The 19,413-nt window shown below is 36.7% G+C and overlaps 3 protein-coding genes across 5 annotated transcripts; 1 reads left to right on the top strand and 2 right to left on the bottom strand.

Moving 5' to 3' along the window:
* The first annotated feature begins 877 nt into the window (after window positions 1–877).
* Window positions 878–3,093, top strand: LOC117916143 (E3 ubiquitin-protein ligase SIRP1-like). 2 transcript variants are annotated; one of them, XM_034832015.1, is made up of 3 exons: window positions 878–1,013; window positions 1,173–1,254; window positions 1,784–3,093. In XM_034832015.1, the coding sequence occupies exon 3, from the start codon at window positions 1,816–1,818 to the stop codon at window positions 2,920–2,922; it is 1,107 nt and encodes a 368-aa protein (XP_034687906.1). In that variant the 5' UTR covers window positions 878–1,013; window positions 1,173–1,254; window positions 1,784–1,815; the 3' UTR covers window positions 2,923–3,093. The 2 variants fall into 2 exon arrangements, with proteins under 2 accessions (XP_034687906.1, XP_034687905.1); XM_034832014.1 differs by having other exon boundaries at window positions 878–1,254.
* A 608-nt stretch (window positions 3,094–3,701) lies between these two features.
* Window positions 3,702–7,441, bottom strand: LOC117916142 (pyruvate kinase, cytosolic isozyme). 2 transcript variants are annotated; one of them, XM_034832013.1, is made up of 4 exons: window positions 7,199–7,441; window positions 6,820–7,069; window positions 4,869–5,330; window positions 3,702–4,755 (listed from the first exon to the last, which is right to left on the bottom strand). In XM_034832013.1, exons 2-4 carry the CDS (start codon window positions 7,063–7,065, stop codon window positions 3,943–3,945), a joined length of 1,521 nt encoding a protein of 506 aa, XP_034687904.1. In that variant the 5' UTR covers window positions 7,066–7,069; window positions 7,199–7,441; the 3' UTR covers window positions 3,702–3,942. The 2 variants fall into 2 exon arrangements, with proteins under 2 accessions (XP_034687904.1, XP_034687903.1); XM_034832012.1 differs by lacking the exon at window positions 7,199–7,441 and having other exon boundaries at window positions 6,820–7,175.
* A 441-nt stretch (window positions 7,442–7,882) lies between these two features.
* On the bottom strand, window positions 7,883–18,578 carry LOC117916141 (glucosidase 2 subunit beta). Its single transcript, XM_034832011.1, has 16 exons — window positions 18,337–18,578; window positions 18,119–18,238; window positions 17,666–17,761; window positions 17,163–17,402; window positions 14,767–14,981; window positions 14,212–14,301; window positions 13,992–14,090; window positions 10,446–10,773; window positions 10,220–10,324; window positions 10,029–10,130; window positions 9,857–9,914; window positions 9,663–9,731; window positions 9,042–9,129; window positions 8,624–8,685; window positions 8,491–8,542; window positions 7,883–8,391 (listed from the first exon to the last, which is right to left on the bottom strand). Exons 1-16 carry the CDS (start codon window positions 18,461–18,463, stop codon window positions 8,329–8,331), a joined length of 1,914 nt encoding a protein of 637 aa, XP_034687902.1. The 5' UTR covers window positions 18,464–18,578; the 3' UTR covers window positions 7,883–8,328.
* Window positions 18,579–19,413: the final 835 nt, after the last annotated feature.

Here is a 19,413-nt window from a genome sequence, read left to right as displayed (position 1 = left end):
GAGTAATTAAAATTTAGGATACAAAAAGGTAACAAAATATGAACATGAAAAGGTGTATACTAAAGTTTTAAGGGACTTTTTCTATAATCTATAATATAAAAAAAGTGTCATTCGATTATAAATTGTCACATAAAATTTTGTAAATGATTTTATTTCTTTGTGTTTAAGTCTTGACAACATTATTCAATAATACCACTGATTTGAAAGATGGGGGAGAATGGAATGAATTCACTTTTTTGACATGTCATATCGCCCCCTAATTGGTCCTTGATCTTTGGAGGCCAAACAGATTCGGAAAAAATGTGAGAGTGAAGCCTCAGGAAAATTGTGGCTATTCTTGCATGCTTGCGTGGCACTTTAATGACCGTAGACTGTACTCATCACTACAAACGTTACTCTCTGTTGGTTTTAAATAATAAACTCAATTTAATTTAGTTTAATAATAATAATAAGCGATTTAAGTATAATTATTTTATTTCATATCATATAATCCATAATATGATATGAATAACTCCTGTTATAACTTATTTCAATTATATTATATTAATAATCTAAATATAAATTATTAAAAATTTGATCATCTCTACTTCTCTAGCTTCGTTTTTATATTTAAAAAAATCGAAATGATTAAAAAAAAATGTTTCAAATTCCAGGGTTTTGGTCTGTTGGAGAGGGGCCAATAGGAGAGTGCCAGGCTGCCAGCCCATCTAGGAAACGCGTTTTGGGAAAAGCAAATATAGTTAATTAATCAAATTATTACCCAAATAACAAAAAGCTTCTAAATTAAAAATAAAAACCAAAAAGGGTGTTGGGAGGACGCGGTTATGGGTTGAAATTGGTGACTGGTGGATCGCATCCATCCAAATTCAAAGCCACAGATTTCAGAAGAAGAAAAGACTTTCTCTCCATACCTTTGCACCTTCTTCCCTCTTCCCTCTTCCCTCTTTCCCCGTCCCCCGTCCCCCGTCCCCCGCCCCAGCCACATCAGAAACAAAGAAAAAAAAAAACCTACTGTGGGTATTCATTTTTTATTGTTAAATTGTTTGATTGTAAAAAAAGTCTGCTTCAACGTGTGAATAAATTGAGGGTTGCGTGTGAATATTGCTTCTTCTTGGTTTGTATGATACGATCCTCTGAATTTTGTTAGTTTTGCTTGTTGGGTTTGGTGGTAGGGGGTGGGCATTTCCAGCTGATTTTGTGGTGACTGCTGTTTGGATCGATCGCTTCATCTTGCGAGCTCTTCTTTCGTTTTAGGTAATCAACCCTTTGCTTGTTTCTTTCTTTTTTTTTTCTTTTTCATTTTTTTCTTTTTTTGTGGGGGTGGGGGTGTGTGGCGGTGTTTCTGCTTTTGGATCTATTACATCGGCATCTTTTTTTTTCTTTTTTAACATTTCATATATTCATCCATCCTTCTTTCTTTTTTCCTCTGATTTTTTGAAGTATTCCTCTGCCAAGTGGATCTGGGTGTTTCTTTGTTTAAGCTGTTGTTTACTTGTTTCTGCTATCTGGGTTCATGGTTTATTGTCATCTTTCTTGTTTTGTTGCTATTTTCTTGCCCCTAAATTGAAATCTTTCAATAAGAGAGCTATGGGGATGGGGTGGGGGTTTTCTTTTTTTCTTTTTTTTTTGGAATTTTTTTTGTGACGGTGGTGTTGGTGGGGTTCATAAGTTGGATCTGTGAAATTTTTCAAAAACAAAAATAAAAATAATTCATTGGTTGTGATGTAGAGGTAGAGATTTGGGCTGTTTTATTATGTAATTTGGTGTTTGACTTCTTTGACAGATAAAAGGGGGTGTTTGGAAAGAGGGAATAAAATGGAGGACGCAATGGGAGGAAGATACTGGTGCCATAGTTGCTCACAAGTGGTGAATCCCATCGCTGAAGCAGAGCCCAAGTGCCCCTTGTGTCAAGGTGGATTCATTGAGGACATCGATGGCACCACTTCAAGGGATCATAATGACTCCGACTCTGATCTAGCTTCCGATCGAACCCTCTCTCTTTGGGCCCCAATCTTGTTGGGCATGATGGGTAATCCTCGTCGGCGCCGCAGATTCAGAAGAGAAGATATAGAAGATGAGGAGGAGGACAATGAAGATGGTGAGGGTCGTAGAGGAGGAGAGACTGAACTTGATCGGGAACTTGATTCCATAATCAGGAGGAGAAGGAGAAGTTCTGCTACTATTCTCCAACTACTTCAAGGCATTAGAGCTGGAATGGTCTCTGAATCAGAGAATTCTGAAAATGATAGGGATAGGGATAGGGATAGAGAAAGAGAAAGGGAAAGAGAGCGCCTGATTCTAATAAATCCTTTCAATCAAACTATAATTGTTCAGGGTTCTTTTGATTCAAACCAGGCCCAAAATCAGAATCAAAACACCATTGGCTCCCTGGGGGACTATTTCATTGGCCCCAGTTTAGATTTGTTGCTGCAACATTTAGCAGAAAATGATCCTAATAGATATGGGACACCACCGGCGCAAAAAGATGCAATTGAAGCAATGCCCACTGTGAAAATTAAGGAGAATTTGCAGTGTTCAGTGTGTTTGGATGATTTTGAGATTGGCGCTGAGGCAAGGGAGATGCCATGTAAGCATAAATTCCACAGTGGGTGTATTCTGCCATGGCTGGAGCTTCATAGCTCTTGTCCCGTCTGCAGGTTTCAGATAGCAGCTGATGAATCCAAGCTTGATTCAGATGCTTCTCCGAATGTTAGCAGTAACAGTAGCGAGAGGAGTAACAATGGCCATGGTAGCAGTGAAGAGGGAGATGGGGATGGGAGAAGTGGAAATGGCAGAAGGTCTACGTTCAGGTGGCCTTTTACCAGTTTATTTTCTTCCCAAGGATCACAAACTAGCAATGGGAATTCCTCATCATCAGGAGCAAATGCACCAGGGAGTGCATCTAGGGCAAATGAGAATTGAGTGCATCTTACTTGACTTTTATCATCTTCTCCCCCTTTATGTTGTTTGCCTTTGTGTACATATTTTTTTTTTTTTTTTCTTCACTTGCCAAACATGAATGAATCTTGAATGGAAGAACAAATTGTGATTATCGGGTGTATCTATACATATTTTGCCCTTGGATTTCACCTCTTCTTTGCTTGTACTTACGGCTGCTTTGAAAGGTTCAACAAATATTGTTAATGTGAATGGATTGATTATCTTCCTCTTTGAATTGGTAAGGAAGTGGACCAGACTCTTCAGCACCGAAGAGAGTCGTCTCTGACTCTTCCCATTAACTCCCCAGCTGGAAGATGTTGAATCTGTGTAACCTCTTAATTGTTTTTTCTTGTGGAAACTTGAAAGAAAGGTTTGTAATAACACATCTCCATCACTCCCTACCTAACCTTTTACCATTCACAAATAAAAAACCCCTCAAGTAGCCGACAGGCAAAGTCGTCATCCCACAACCGTTCCACCATTCTTGAATTCCATTTTTCATTTTTCATTTGAAAAAAATTAATTAATCCGTCTTGTCTATTTGTTTGGTTAGAAGTTTGAACCGGCTACTTCTTTATTACATTTTCATTTTCTTTGGTCCTTTGGGCTCCCTCCAGCTCCAGGTCGCTTTTCCTTTTAGGTTGCTTTTGCCTTTGGCTACTGAAAAGAACAGAACAGGGGTACAGGGGTTGCTCTTGTGCCTTTGCTTTCAAAACAAAGAAAAGACACAGAATTCCCATTCAAATGATGACCCAACAGTGAACAGTATCAAAGAATACTCTATTGTTAGCAAAATCACATTGATAACAATTATCAGAGTTCCTTTAGGCAAAAAATTGGAACCAGGACAAAGCCCTAGTTCAGGACTCGGACAGAAACTACTATTCAGCATATGGAGTCTTCTCCACCAAAAAAATTGTGGCAAACTGGCAAAATTAGAAGCATTTTTTCCCCTTCAGTAGGGAAAGGGAAAACAGATAGCTGGTCATTGCGGAAACAATATCACTTCACGGTCAAGATCTTGATCACAGATGCAGAACCAACGCGGTGCAGAGCCACGAGGGAATCTCCTTTCTTGCAGAATCCCTTTGCCTTGGCATGTTGAATGGCAAACTCCAGTGCTTCCTCTGTTGTCTCTGCATGAGAAGCCCTAGCAGATGCAGCACTTAAAACTGGAACCAGACCCCGGAAAATGAGGCTATGCCTTGCTGGAGCTTCATCACTGCATGACCAATCAAAGGAATCGGTCTTTATCTCAGGGACAACCACAGACAAAATGGGCATGCCCGGCCTGTACTTAGCCACCAGTTTTGCTGTACTTCCTCCTCTGGTTAAGACCAATATGAGAGCTGCTCTTGCCGAGTTGGCTGTTCTAACCGCCGAAGCAGCCAGGCTCTCCAATGGGCTCATGGGTACGGGGGCATTTTTCATGATCCTTTTGAAGACATCTCCATAGTCGAGTGTGCTCTCTGCTTCGATGCATATTTTTGCCATGGTCCGAACTGCAAGTTCTGGGTAAGCTCCAGCAGCTGTTTCACCACTCAGCATCACACAGTCTGTACCATCAAGAACTGCATTGGCAACATCAGTGGCTTCAGCTCGAGTTGGCCGGGGAGATTTGATCATGGACTCCAGCATCTGGGTTGCAGTCACAACAGGCTTTCCTTGAATGTTGCACTTGTAGACCATCACTTTCTGGGCTAAAAATATCTTTTCTATTGGGATTTCCATTCCCAGATCACCTCGTGCCACCATAAATGCATCTGAATTTGCAAGGATTTCATCAAAATTTGCCACCCCTTCTTGATTTTCAACCTACCAAACAAATTTTAAAGCAAATACCAGGCATCAGAAATGAGAAAGATTATTCTACTGTAAATTCACAACTTAATTAAACCTTCAATTTTTTTCTGTAAAAATCAAGCTACCTTCGACATGAGGAGGATATTCTTGGCATGCTTCCCCAGCAGCTTCCGAACCTCAACAAGATCTGAACCTTTGCGCACAAAAGACAGAGCAATCATGTCAATTTTATTGGGAACTCCCCAGTTTAGGATATCTTCCTTGTCTTTCTCTGTCAAAGTTGGAAGATCAACGATGACCCCTGGAAGATTAACATTCTTCCTCTCGCCAAGAACAGCAGAATTCTCGCAGCGGCAGCAAACCAAACCCTTTTGTTTATCACAAGATAGGACTGTGAATGTGATGGTGCCATCAGCACAGAGTATGACACTATCAGGTTTTACATCTTCAGCCAACTTTTTGTAGCTCATGCAAATCATTTTCTCATCACCCTTTATGTTATAGTCAGTGGATATGGTGATCTCTTGGCCTTGCTTCAGATGGATGGGCTTTTCATCCTTCAAAAACCCGGTTCGAATTTCTGGACCCTGTTTGACATTTGCAGATGAAATAAACAATTGGGAAAATTCCACTTTAATTTTTTAGTTCTCAATTTGATGATACCATAACCACAAAGAAGCTCGTCGTGAGAGATGGCTAGGCTAGCTAGCTTGGATCACAGAAAAAACCAAAGAAACAGACAACAGGGCCAAAGAACAAGCAAAAAAAACATAACATAACAAAACACCACCACCCCTGCTTCCAACATCATCTCAAACACTGCAAAAAACTGCTTTTGGTGCTTGATGATTTAACAATGTTTTGATTGCAATTGCCAAGAAAGCTACCGATTTAGGAATCAAAAAACCAGCCAACAGTACTACAACAACTTAAATTGGCCCCTTATTAAATAAGCTTTTAATCCTACATAAACGATAACATTTTTACTAAAGCTTGTTTCAAATAAGCAACAACAATGATTAAAATAACTGAAATCCAATCAAGCAGTCTGAAGCAGATGGTCAAATTTGAGTTTATGAGTCAATTCCTAGGAGAACAAAAGGAGATAAAAGGCAAAACAGGAGATTATTTTCATGTTGAAGCAGTGGGGTAAAATTGATAGAGAGGTGGTGAACTATTGAGCAAGTGGACAACATCGGGGTATGACTACTGCTAAGCCCATTTTCTCACCAAACAGTCAGCCACAGTATTTTCAGGAATTAGGATTATACATATAGACTCTGTTTTCATTCATGACTAGATTAGGAAAATGGAAACCAAACCCCCTTCTATGATTACAAAATTCAAACTTGGCATGACAAGTGGAAAAGTAATTAATCAGGAAATATATACAGAATGCTTAGTAAAGGGAAACAAGAATAGAAGAAAATTAGGACATGTTTGATGATACTTTTTAAAACACTTGAGATCACTTCTCAACAACAGTTGTTACTGTTTTTAGTTTTTACATATGAAAAATTGTTTCTTTTAACTTTATTCTTCATTCTTAATTGTTTTTTACTTTTTACATATGAAGAACCATTTTCTCAACTTGTTCTCCATTCTCTACTGTTTTTAAATATGAAAAACAATTTTTTTTTTTTTTTTAATTCTCCACAAAGGTTTTGTCCGCTTGTAAATAATGGAGAAAATCCACAACAACTTAAATTTGTCATACAAAATATTTTCGAAACAAATTCCCGAAATAATATATTCTCTTAAAAGAAGAATGTTTTTTTTTTTGTTCTGATAAACGTAAAACTGTTATCAACGTTTTCAAACAGATCCTCAGCCCGCAGATGCAGGGAAACAAACAGAAAAGCTGTTGTGAGAAATCATTTGCATTCAAATGAATGAAACCTTTATCTGTTGTGAATTTCTATAGACACACAGATATATGTATATAGATGGATGAAAACGTTAATTTCCAAGAAGATCTAAAAAAGAGAACAGACGGAAACAAAGGAGAAGGGAGAAAGGCAATGAATGGATGGATGAATAAATGAAAAGAAGAAGAAGAGAGAGAGAATGGAAAACCTTGGTATCGAGCATAACAGCACATAGAATACCGGTGGAGTCCATGGCGGCGCGGAGGTTACTAAGGGTTTCCAGGTGATATTCATGGGAGCCATGGGAGAAGTTGAATCTGGCAACGTTCATTCCGGCCCTCAAGAGCTTCTCGAGCATGGGCACGGATCTACACGCTGGCCCTAGCGTGCACACGATCTTCGTCTTGGGCCTCTTCTCCACATCCACCACCACCGTTTTCTTCTCCATCGCCATTTCTCTTGTTTTTTTTTTTTTTGATGGGATGGGAAAAAGAAAAATATAAGGAAGGAAGGAAGAATGAAGTGGTTTATTGAATAGAGAAGGAAAGGGTGGAACCGTGGAAGGAAGAAGTAGGGGGTGCGCTTACCTTGGTTTTCGGCCTCTCGCCCTTTTTATGGGATCTCAACTGTAATTCATTACTACGTATGAGAGTATGATGCATGATGCATCACATGCTTTGCACGTGAGTTTTGTACTTTTGAACTTTTTCACGCGGCGACTGGTAATGGTCCAAATTTTGCATTTTGAAGGAGAAAGAGAAGGAGAAGAAGGGGAAGAAGAGGCGGTGTTTGAGACGCTTTTGACTTTCTATTAAGAAGTATGTGGGGCGACCCCCAAGTTCCTAACACACAGACCAACAACAAGGGAGACGTGTTCATCAATCAAAGAAACAAAATATCATGAAAATCCAAAAACAGATTCACCATACATGAAATATGAGTTGGAAGGGGGTCAGACTCAAAGACTCGTGCGTCTTGCCGGCTTATGTTGACATTTTCCCTGGGGCCAAACACGATCCCTTTCATATCGTTATTTCTTTATCTTTAATGCTATTTATTTATTTATTTGTCAGCCACTATCAACCAAATAACCCAATTGGGGATTAGTGGTTGTACGTTGGCAGGCATGCTCATTGTGTCTTGGTCCTCCCACATTCTTTGTTTTCCACTGCCCCAAACCAATGTTCCAAATTTGTTCTTCAAAAATATTTTCCTACTGTCAGACACATCTTTGCCAGAAAATCATTCTTTCAGATTTTACTTCGAAAATATTACCAAACAAACCATTATCGCAGTTTTCATTAAAAGAACCTTGGGTTCACAATTGTCTATCCAAATCCAAATAGACCCTTGGTTAAGTACCTAGGATGAAGTGAAAAATTCATCATGATATTGAACATTTCTGCCCTTTAATTGTTTGATTACTATGTTATTATTCTAAGCTCAATTCAAAAAGATTAGAACAGTGTGAAGAACATCAAGATCAGGTTAGCTGAGCTTGACTCTCACCACTACTCCAAAGCCTCAATATCAAGCGAGCTCCAGTAACATTAAAATTCCAGGATCCACTTCAAATCTTTTGCTTCAAATTTCTTCAGCCAACCTTGCTCAGAAGGGCTGCCAATATGTGTCTCTTTCATCTTTCAAGATGGGCAATGATGAATCAATTTAAGCAGTCAGCAAAAGTATGGGGTAAATCCATTCCATCCCAGACAGATTAGAGTTCATCACGGCCCTGAGGTTGTTCCTGGTTCATCAACTCTAGTTTCTGTTGTAGTTCCTGCAACATTTCACCATTGGCACATCCATTGGGCTATCCAGTGCAGAAGATAGAAGGCAGCTGATACAGCAAATTGAACATTTGGTAGAAAGAACTAACCTTCAGCTTTTCTTCTAGGCAAAGAGCTGGGGTGGATAACAATGCCACATATCTGCCATGATAAAATACAAGTCAGAGAGAGACACTATGTATCTGCCTTGACAAGAGGTTAGTTACAAAGATAGAGCCTTACTCGCATCTGCTTGGTTCATCAACATCAGTAACCTCATTTTTCAGCCCACATCTTAGCTTGACCTGTTAAAAAGGGAAAAGGGAAAAGGGGAAAAAAATTGTAGATCGTCCATTAAACAAAGGCCTATTAGCTCATGACCCATTTACTATTAGATGAATCAGAGGACTTCCCACTATCCAAAACAAATGAAAACACAACCAATCATTTGCAGTTCAAGGAAAAAAACAAAAGATATTACCCAAAACATCATTAGATGTCACCAGGCTATACCTGCAAAACTTAACATTTCACACTGACTAGACTCGGGGTATAGTATACCTACCAGTTCAAAAGCTAGTTAAAGGTGCAAGGCAGTCGTGTCACCATTATTATAAACCAATGAATACATGATCCAATGTAAGAACATTATGGTCGTTACCTTCAAACTCCTATCAGGTCCATTCCAGCATTTTTCGCCATTTGAAAACAGCATAGTTCTGTATGAATCTTCAAATTTATCCCAGCGCCTATTTGCAGATAATGAAGGAAAGAAAATGCTCAGTAAGCAAATCAAGACGAAAGAAAACATGCAACTTTCAAGAAAGAGACATGTAGGAAAAACAGGTCACCTCATACGATGAACATACAATAGATATTAGTAAGGGGTAAAATAAAATATTCCCAGAATATAGTGTCAGGAGGAGAATAATGGGATATTTAGTTTATCCAGTAGTATTGGCCATGATTCGGCAGCCAGTAAACTAAGAAGAGGAGAGACTAACGATGTAAAAGCATGAGGATGAGTCTGATCAGTCAAGGAGATCTTTCATCATGAGGACCCAATCTTAGAATCCTTATTAGGGTGTGATCTATGAGCAATTCGATTGAAGACAGATAAACTACTGCAGTACATTTCTGACAAGGATCTCCCAGATGGAAAAACAAGAAACGGTTGTACAAAACCAGCAGGACCAACTGAACCAATAGCATTGAATTTCTTCAATGAAGAAAGAACCTGGGAGACTATAAACGCAAGGGAGGATATATGTCAGAGGCATACCCCAAACGAGTAGTACTATGGCCCTCCTCCTGGGAAGCTTGTTTAAATGGGCATAATTTGTATACATACCTGAAACAAGAATTTTCATTGTTCAAAAAGGAGATAAATGAGAAAAATTACAAATATATATATATGAAAAAAGGAAAAAAAGAAAAAAAAATATAAGAATAAAATAAGAAAGTTTCTATACATACTTGTTCTCCTTGCTCTCAAAACATTGATCATAGAATGAATAGAATTCCTTCTCAGGCCCTGTAAGATTAAATTTCAGTTTAGTGTGTGGAAGCTAAGCTAATAACTCCCTAACATGAAAGCAAATGCCAAGAAATAATAAATACAGGTAAAAAAAATTTAATATATACTTACCAAAATCATGCTTTAGCTTTTGTGTCAAACTCGATATTCTAGACTGCATCTTAGACAACTTGGCACTGGACTCGTCATATTCCTTGCGTATGTGAGCAGCCTCTATGAAAACCAAAATGCAACAGATAATCCAAACCTCACATATTTATTTCCATCCTTAAGCACTAAAATCATAAATCTCTGTTTCCTACCTGATTTATCTACTGGGGTCTGGAACAAGTTAACAGCATTTAGAATGTTCCGCACTGTTTGTTGTATCTTCTCCAACCACGATGGGTTACTTGTGCTTGTTATATCTGAACATGTAGTTGGATTATAAAAAGTAATTTAAAAGAATATGAGCTTCAAACTTGATATCAGATTGAGTTCAGAACAAAATATAAACAACAAATTAAAGGGAATGAAGCAGTGACAAACCTGAAAAATCTGATTCATCTTCTGTGTCAGATTTGTATGGAGGGCTCGAATCATAGTGATCGTCCTCTCCAAAATCTTCATCAACCGGATCTTCCATATCATCATTGTCATATTTTTGGCTGTCATCATCGGTTTCTGATGCATAGCCATCATATTCCTCAGCATGTGTGTCCTCTGGTGTCTCTTCGTGGCTTTCATGATGATCATGTTTCACAGCATCAACTTCCTCAGTGTGCTGCCCAGTATTTTCCCCTGTCCAACGAGAAGCAACAAGGCGGCCCAACTCTTCCCTTGACAATCCCTCAGTATTTTCAGCTACATCATTCTCCTGCAGAAACAACAAAAAAAATAAATGTCAACACTTCAAAGTAACTTAAAGATAGGCATGTATCAAGAAGCAGAAAAGGACAGCAAGTTCACAGCATTTCTTTTATTGTTATTTATCTTTTTGACAGGCAAGTTAAAGAGCATATCATAAACTGACATGCCAAGAAACTTGTGAGACTTACATAAAACTGAAATTTCCTAATAAAATTCATTTTTCCAAGATTGCAAGTTCACAATTCCTATCAGTTTGCAACTTAAAAACCATGATCCTGAAAGACACAACAGATCAACATAATCATATAGTTGCAATCTAATACTTGACTGATACAGATCACTAAAAATAGTGGGTGTGGCAAGAGCATCTGTAGGTGGGTTAAAAAATTACAATTGATGGTCAGAATAAACCAAATGCTCTCCCCATTTTTCCTTTTGGAGGTAAATTCCAAAGAGGAGATCGTGATGGAAGTCCAAAGAGGAAATACATCCTACTTGAGGGGCTGGTGAAGAGGGGTTTGCACTTCAAACATGCCGTGTATCCCTTTGGGGAGTTGTTGCAGTTCTATAATATGTTGGTGTAGTAAAAAATAAATAAATAAATAAACAATGTGTCATGGACATGAACATGAAGCTCAGTCTTGGCTTTTAATTATAATCAAGCAACTTTCAGAGCCAATAGTAGTATTTCAATTCAGACAACTATGGGAATATAGGTTAGATAAAACAAAGGCAAACTTAGTTAATGAAGGTTTCAACCAGAGACTCTTTAGTGTTGCTGCCACTAAAACCTTTTATGTTTTCCTTTTAGCCTTTTACTCTCTTCCCCTATCAACCAATTTTCCATTTTAAATGAAGTTTAACAATTGACCACAGGCTCCATTTATGTAGTGTAAGTATATTGTTAATACATTTAAAGAAAAATGAAAAAGAAATAGATAATCTTTCATTAAAAAAAAAAAAGTTTAACCCTTGACAAGTGATTAGTTCTTGTACCCACCGAAAGAATGTCATGAAGAATGCAACTGAACATACCAAGAAATTTAGAGAACTTAACTTACAGGTCAAAACCATTTCATCCAAAGTTGATGCAAGTTTATTTTCAACCTTGGGAGGTAAAAAAAATGATATTCTTCTATTTTTATTTTTTGGTTTTCAACCTTATTTATAAGTCAAACAAATACTTGGTGTAAATAATAATAGCATAACAATGCTTCTTTTTTATTCTGTCTGGTTTTGTTTTGCTTTAGTTTTCCCCCTTTTTTTGTAGGGATAAATCCATGGTACTATTTATAGGAAGTAATATAGCCAGGTATAACTACAATCACTGATGTAATGAGATTTACATTCAAGTGAGTCTCCAAAAGCTAAGCTGTATCAACATATTGGACTCCAACCTGTTATAACCATAACAATGTTCATTGCTACTATCACTGCCTACAATTCAATGCAGGAAATATGGAGGCCATTTAAAAGAGGTGCCCAACTCTAAACTTACAGGTGATGGTTTTGCAATTGAAGCCAAGGTTGCAGTGCTTCTCGAGGGCCTTGTAAAAGAAAAAGTTTTGCGCTTGGCCAATTTTGCGGTGGAGGGAGGATTCTGTTGTTGTTATCTCTGGATCACTAAATAGGAGAGAGATTTAAGGAGACTTGATAGGTGACTATGCCAAATTTTCAATATCTTTACAAAGTTGGGATGCACCATTCGATGTCCTCACTTAGCTAATCAGGTGGCAGATGGGCTAGTTAAAAGAGGAGCAAAGGAATTGGTATCCTTTGTTAGAGATTATGTACTTGTTTTGAATCTATCTAATGTTTGTTTTAATTGTTTCAAATGTTGTTTTACTTTTTGTAATTTCTGTCGTTTGTTAAGCTTTATGGAACCATGTAATGGTATCCATTCCCTTGTTTTAATCTAAATTTGTATTTTGTGGAAGGATGTCTCGTCGTTTTGGATCTTTTTAATTAATTGAAAAGATCTTTTGAGTTTCTGATAAAAAAAAATAATACTGTCGCCTGAGACATGTGATAAAGATTTTATGCTTGCTCAGAATTGGGTCCACAACATCAGCTTTTCAGAGTAAGACATTCTAAAATTTTGCTTTTTATTTTCTATCTGTAGTCTAAAGATCAGTTAGATTGTAGATTATTACTGAACAGACTAGAATTTCTCTGGAGATTCATTCCACAAGTAAATATCATTGATAAAATAGATGTAGCATGCTGGCGTTGAAGAATTGAAATAAGTGAGGAAATACGCAGACTATAGTTGTTAAAAACTTACAATACAATGATACAATACATTTTTTATGGAAATTGATACATATTGCTATCCGTATCTTACTTTAAAGCGTATCTTACGATACATGATACGATATGTGATATTCTGATACACAACATGATATGTGATATTACGATACAACAATTCATACATCTTTAACTATTTTCTATGATTTTTTGAAAAAATCAAATTATTTTTTTTATTAAAAGAATGTATTATTTTAATTGTTTAAAATATACTAAAAGATTAAAAAAAATTGATCATAAAAAGGAAAAATAGGGAAAACAATCTTATATGAAAAGCTAAATTTTTGTTGTCAAATGCTATATTAAAAGTCAAGTAAGTTTATTTTTACAATGAATATTAGAGAATTTTCATTTGAATGTTGACAATGAAAATGATAGTGATTAGTGAATAAAACATTAATATATTAGCTTTTTTTTATTTCTTTTTTGGTGGAAAAGGAATGATGACAAACCTGAAAAGCTGCAACTTTGAAGATGACGCATAAAGACATAAATATTGATTGACAACAAAATAAGTACATATGTCTAGTTAGAATTTGGAACTAAAAATCATAGAAAAAAATAAAGAAGTTTATTTTTGTGGATTATGTGATGAATCTATATATTAAAATCATATTTTGCTAATTTGAATTTGTCAAAACTTTAACATTCAATATATTCATATGATATGATATAGTTAACTCTTAAAATCCTACTATCTTTCATAAAATTGGTTATATATTACTCTATACTTTGTACTTTCAATAGCATATACATATTTTTTCTATTTTTTTCACTATATAAAAAAAATATAATACGATACACGATACAGAAAAATATAAAAATGATACACAATACGTTTTACAAGTTAACTATGTCATGGATAGGAAATGAATTTCCAAATTATAAACACAATTGATACTAGATAGAGAAAATTACCGGTTTTGTAGCTTGATCGGAAGTTGGAGACACCTCATTTCCAGCATGAAGTTCAGTTTCATGTACGACTGGGGACTCTTCCTTGCCTTCTGCTGCATGCTATATCAAGATGGGAATGCATATATGAGTTCAAGAACTTTGTTAAACCTATGGAAGCACCCCTTCGGTGGAACTTTGATTGTGGAAAATAAACAAATAGATGGACAAATTCGTCAATCACCTGCTCAATTCCATCAGTTGGAGATACATTTTCAGATTTATCAGTATGCTCAACTTCAGCTACTGAGTTGCTTTTGTCCTCTTCTACATCCTATTAAATATCTGTGATTGTGAGAACTAGGGGGAAAAAAAAACATTGCTTTGCAGTAAAAAAGAAGAGGTACCATGAGTAACTGAAGATATACATATAGGCACACACGCACACTAAATGTATCCACATATTGGACTTGAACTTGTTATAAGCATGAATAACATTGAGATATAGCATATATGTACACCACGCTTACAAGCAAACAGAGAATTAGTTTCACAACATGCAATGAGCAAAGCAAAAACACTACAGAATTTGGTGTTTTTTCCCCGTTTGATAAGGTGATATGGTGTTATTTGACTGCCAATTACCACATTCAGGCTGTTTTAATATTCAAAATGTTTAACATAAAAAAAGGAATGAAAACAGCAAAATAATATATATCATATGTGAGTGAGTACATGTCTGTCTGAATTCAAGGATTGCAATAACTGAACATGAAAGGCAAACAACAAGCCCTCTAACCTGATCCAAAACTCCAATTTTATCATGGGTACTTTCCATAGGTTCTTCTTCACTGCCAACTTGCTCCTTAACTTCATTTTTCTCCTGATTAGCTTCCTTCTCAGCTTTGCTTTTCTCTTTATTAGCTTCCTCCTCAGCTTCTCTCCGCTTCTTCTCTTCTTCTTCTTTCTGTAGGCGCTCTTTCTCCTCTGCCTTCTCTATCTGTTCTTTACGGTCTACATGGAAAAACAAAAGGACAGTCATGTGACATTAAGTATCAACGAGCTTAATTATCTCGTTGTAACCTTCCAACATAAATATGAATCTAAGAATCATGATGTCTATCAAGGAAAATGAGGATGGAGATGACATTTATGTGTATTAAAACATCAGGCACATTGTCACAGATGAACAAATTTTATCAATTTTGACCCTTTATTTACTGAATACATAAAAATTTTGTATATATAATCAAGGAAAACAAGAGCACAATCCATGTACATACAAGCATATACACCAAAGATAAACTAAGGAACCAGACTAATAAACAAGAATTTAAGAAATGAAGAAAAAGAGAAAAAGAAAATCCCAAGAGCCTCCAAGTGACTCCAAAGCCTAACTATTTTGACCCTTCATAGACAGGCATTCTTAAAAAGATGGGATAAGAATAGATAATGGTATACAAATAAAAGTTTTGAATAGTGAGTCAAAAAATGTCTTCCATTTAACAAACTGACCACTATTGTTTTATTATTTTCAGAATTGTCTTTGTAGCATCAGTCTGTATAGGTGCATATCACTCACTCTTTGGAAACGGATAATTGTTGGCAAGAATGGGCAAGAAGATGAGGGTTGGTGCACGAATGGGGTGAGAGAGAATTATGGAGTGGGGGTTTGGAAGGCAATCAGAAATGATTGGGAGGATCTCAAAGTTAGAATGCGTTTCAAGGTTGGTTCCGGAAACAGGTTAAAGTTCTGGAAGGATAGATGGTGTGGGGATGTGTCGTTGAGGGATGTTTTCTCGAACCTTTTTCTATAGCTTCCTCTAAAGATGCTCGGCTGGCAGATGCTTGGGATGGTGGTAGCTGGAATCCTAAGTTTATTAGACAACTGAATGATTGGGAGCAGGAGGAGGTAGACTGAGGATTCAGTGGAGTGGGTTGACACAAAGAGTGGTATTTTTCTGTTAGGTCCTTCTACTCCTCCTTGGCTCATAGGGGAGTGGATCCTTTCCCTCACAGTATAGTCTGGAACTCCTCAGCCCCTACTAGAGTAATCTTCTTTGCTTGGGAGGCAACTTGGGCCAAGATTTTGACTCTAGATCAGTTCAAAAAGAGCAGATGGAAGATGCCTAACAGATGCTACATGTGCAAAGAGGTATAAAAAAACGAGTGTTCATATTCTTCTTCATTGCCTGAAAGCTTGTATTTTGTGGCAGCTTATTTTTGTTTTATTTGGTGTACAATGGGTGATGCACTCTTTGATGAGAGGTTTTCTCTTGGGTTGGGGAAGCTTTCCTGTTGGTAGAAAAAGGATAAAGGCTCGGAAGGTTGCTCCATTATGCCTTTTTTGGTCTATTTGGAGGGAAAGAAATAGGAAAGCCTTTGAGAATTGTGAATGTTCAAATCATTCTTTAAAAAATTCTTTTTTGCATCTATTTTGGGATTGGATAAGATTGTATATTGGGGATGGCTCCTTATCGATGCTTGATTTTATAGATTGGTTAGGAGCTCCGTAAAGTGCGGTTGCTTTTGTGTGTCCGTGCATTTTTGTTTTTTATTCCTTGTATACATCATGTATACTTTTCTTTTTAATACAATTACTTTTACCTATCAAAAAAAAAAAGGTGCACATCACTCACTCATCAACATCTTCCTTGCTCATTTTGTCTCTTAAAATACGAGTGGGGACTTCTTTTTCTTGAGACTTTTTATGAAAAAACAAGGCAAAGATAAAAGTACTAGGGCCAAATGAAGTTCTTTTGATCTGAAAAGCTAAGTATTTCAGAAAATCCTATAAAGAATTAAACCTAGGAAAAGAGGGTGCATCCTAAGTACACAGGGATACAGGGTGGCACCCATATGCCATGGGGTTTCACCATTTCATATGCAACAGATTAGGCCCATTCATGAAGTAGATTACAACTGATTGTGGACCTCTTGAAAAAGGTCATAAATAGAATAAAGTTTCAATATATTATTACTTTGCTGTGTTTTCCCTTCAGCACCACACATATATCTCTCAAATATACTTAATTGGGATTTTCAAATACATATAGAATGCTGGAAGAGAATTTATATACTCCAACACAAATAATTGGGACATAAACTGGATAGTAATCATGACAATTACGACTGAATTTAATTGAATGAAAGCACAGTACACAATGATAGGAAACAACAAGGACAGAAGCATACCCTTGAGCTGCTGAACAAGCCCTTTCAATATTTTCTCTTCACTTTTTAGCTTTGATAATTCTTCCTCCTCTTTAGCTATTGCCAGTTTTGCTTGCTCAATCTGTTGCTTCCGTAGAGTGACTCCTTCTTTATATGTTACAATCTTTTTCTTTAACTTATCTCTGGCCACTTTTCCAGCCTCCCAACATGTGTTTGGACATTTTACTTTATCATCATACTCATCACTCCCATCGCAGCAATCTGGTCATTGTGAGCAGGTGAAAAGGAAAATAAAGTAAATATACAACTACCAATATGATGGTGAAGAAATGACAAGAGGCTATCAAGCCTTCATCAATCAGGCACGATTTTAGAACTTCACAACAGGAGAAGGCGATTTATGGTAAATGGTTTTACCTGACCAACAAAGGACCATTAATGGAAACAAGTCCATTTATAAAAAGGCATTTTCAGTGTCTGTAAAGTTAACTCCATCACAAGCTATTTCCTAAAAGCACACTTACCGCAGATACCATCGTTCACTCTAGAGGAAAATAACAACAGAGGAACATGTCCTGCATTCCGACAATAGAATTTTCCACCCGGGCATGCCGAAGTTCCTACAACCCACAAGGTAATTTGCCAACATATGAAGAGAATTCTATGTAGGATCAAAGATCAAAACAACTGCAAATCCTGTTACTTTGAACTCAAAAGAAACCAACTTTATAATGCAGGAATGTAATTAGACCATCCCCACCTTCCAAATTAAGAATCTTAAGACATTATGGTTGGAACTAAAGGAAATAGGAAAAGCTAGTACTATTAACAAAGTATTGGCCGGATTAAACAAACCATAGCCCATTATATAACAGATAACCGAAACAAAATATCAGAAAGCAACAAAAATACCCACTTGATGGAAAATAAAATAAATACGAAGTTGAGCAAAAGAAAAGGTCAAAAAGAGGAAAGACCAGGCTCATCGGAGGCATCAGGGCAATCGCAGAAGTCGTCATTGACCTGTGCTCTGTTCAATTTCTTTGATCCATCTTTGCATTTGAATATCTCTGATGAAGTCTTGTAGTAGTTCTCATCTGGGTATTCCAAAAACATCACATCCCCACCATGACTAATCAAAAAACAAGCAAAAATCTTCAACGAAACAGAAAGAGAACGGAGAAAAGAGGATAACCTTGAGGAGCAATTCCCAGAAATGGGTTTGTGGAAAGCAGAGATTTTGATGCTGATCTACCTATCTGAGATATAAATAACACTCCCAAAATCAAGAAGAGGTTGGGAATAACTATAAATATCTTCATTCTTCTCGTAGAAACCTCCACCAACTTGTCGACAGAGGCAGCAATTCTACAACCCTTTCCCCCTTTCCCCTAAATTTCGTCAGACAGGGAGGGGTGGGATCCGGGAACAAGGAGAGGTTTTGCAGAAACTAACGACGTCGTTTTGACTCACACAGACTCATGAAACCTCCTCCAGGCTCCAAGTTCAAAGCCCAAAAGCCCAAAACAAACTCAACCAAAAAGGCGGCCCAATACATCAAAAGACCATGGGCTCTGCTTTACAAAATATTCAATAATTTAAAATTTTCTACCCTAAAAAAATCAATAATTACTCCATGATTTTTTTTTTTTTTTAAATAATTAAAGGTTAGTTAATACTTAATAGTTGAAAATTATTTTTCAGTTTTATACTTCCAAATTTGCATTTTCCTTACGGGAGCAAACTAAATGGCCTTTTTTTTTTCATTTATTATAGGGGACAATTAAGAATTCACCCTTCTTACCAAGAGTCCAAGGGAAACTATCCAGTTTCAACATCATCAAGGAAGCCCATGGTGGTTCCGTCAATGGGCCCAACTCGAAATGGGCTTCATTGGGGGAGTGATGAGTCCCAATGGAAGATGGCTTCTTGTCTGATTAACACCACTCGTAATTAATAGGTTTGGATTAAGTATATTTTGTTCACATTATAATCATGTCAACTACTATAACCTATTTAACAAAGATATTATGCCCCAATTCAAATGTTCAACTTGTTTTATGCATTTAACTAATGGAGTTAACCTTATAATCCAACCTAAAAAATGTATACTTATTAAGACAAAAAAAAAAAAAAAAAAAAGGAAATTTAGAAGTTGTAACTTAAACAGTATTTTGCTTATTTAAGATTTCAATAAATAGTGCTAACTAGTTAGAATTGTGAAATCATAAATAACCCAATAACTTGTTATTATGAAAGATAGATAATTCCA

The sequence above is a fragment of the Vitis riparia genome, chromosome 6 (genome assembly GCF_004353265.1).
Source record: "Vitis riparia cultivar Riparia Gloire de Montpellier isolate 1030 chromosome 6, EGFV_Vit.rip_1.0, whole genome shotgun sequence".
In the NCBI taxonomy this organism is placed as follows: domain Eukaryota; kingdom Viridiplantae; phylum Streptophyta; class Magnoliopsida; order Vitales; family Vitaceae; genus Vitis; species Vitis riparia.
The sequence above is the reverse complement of the archived record's forward strand: the minus strand, read 5'-3'. Positions and strand labels throughout refer to the sequence as shown.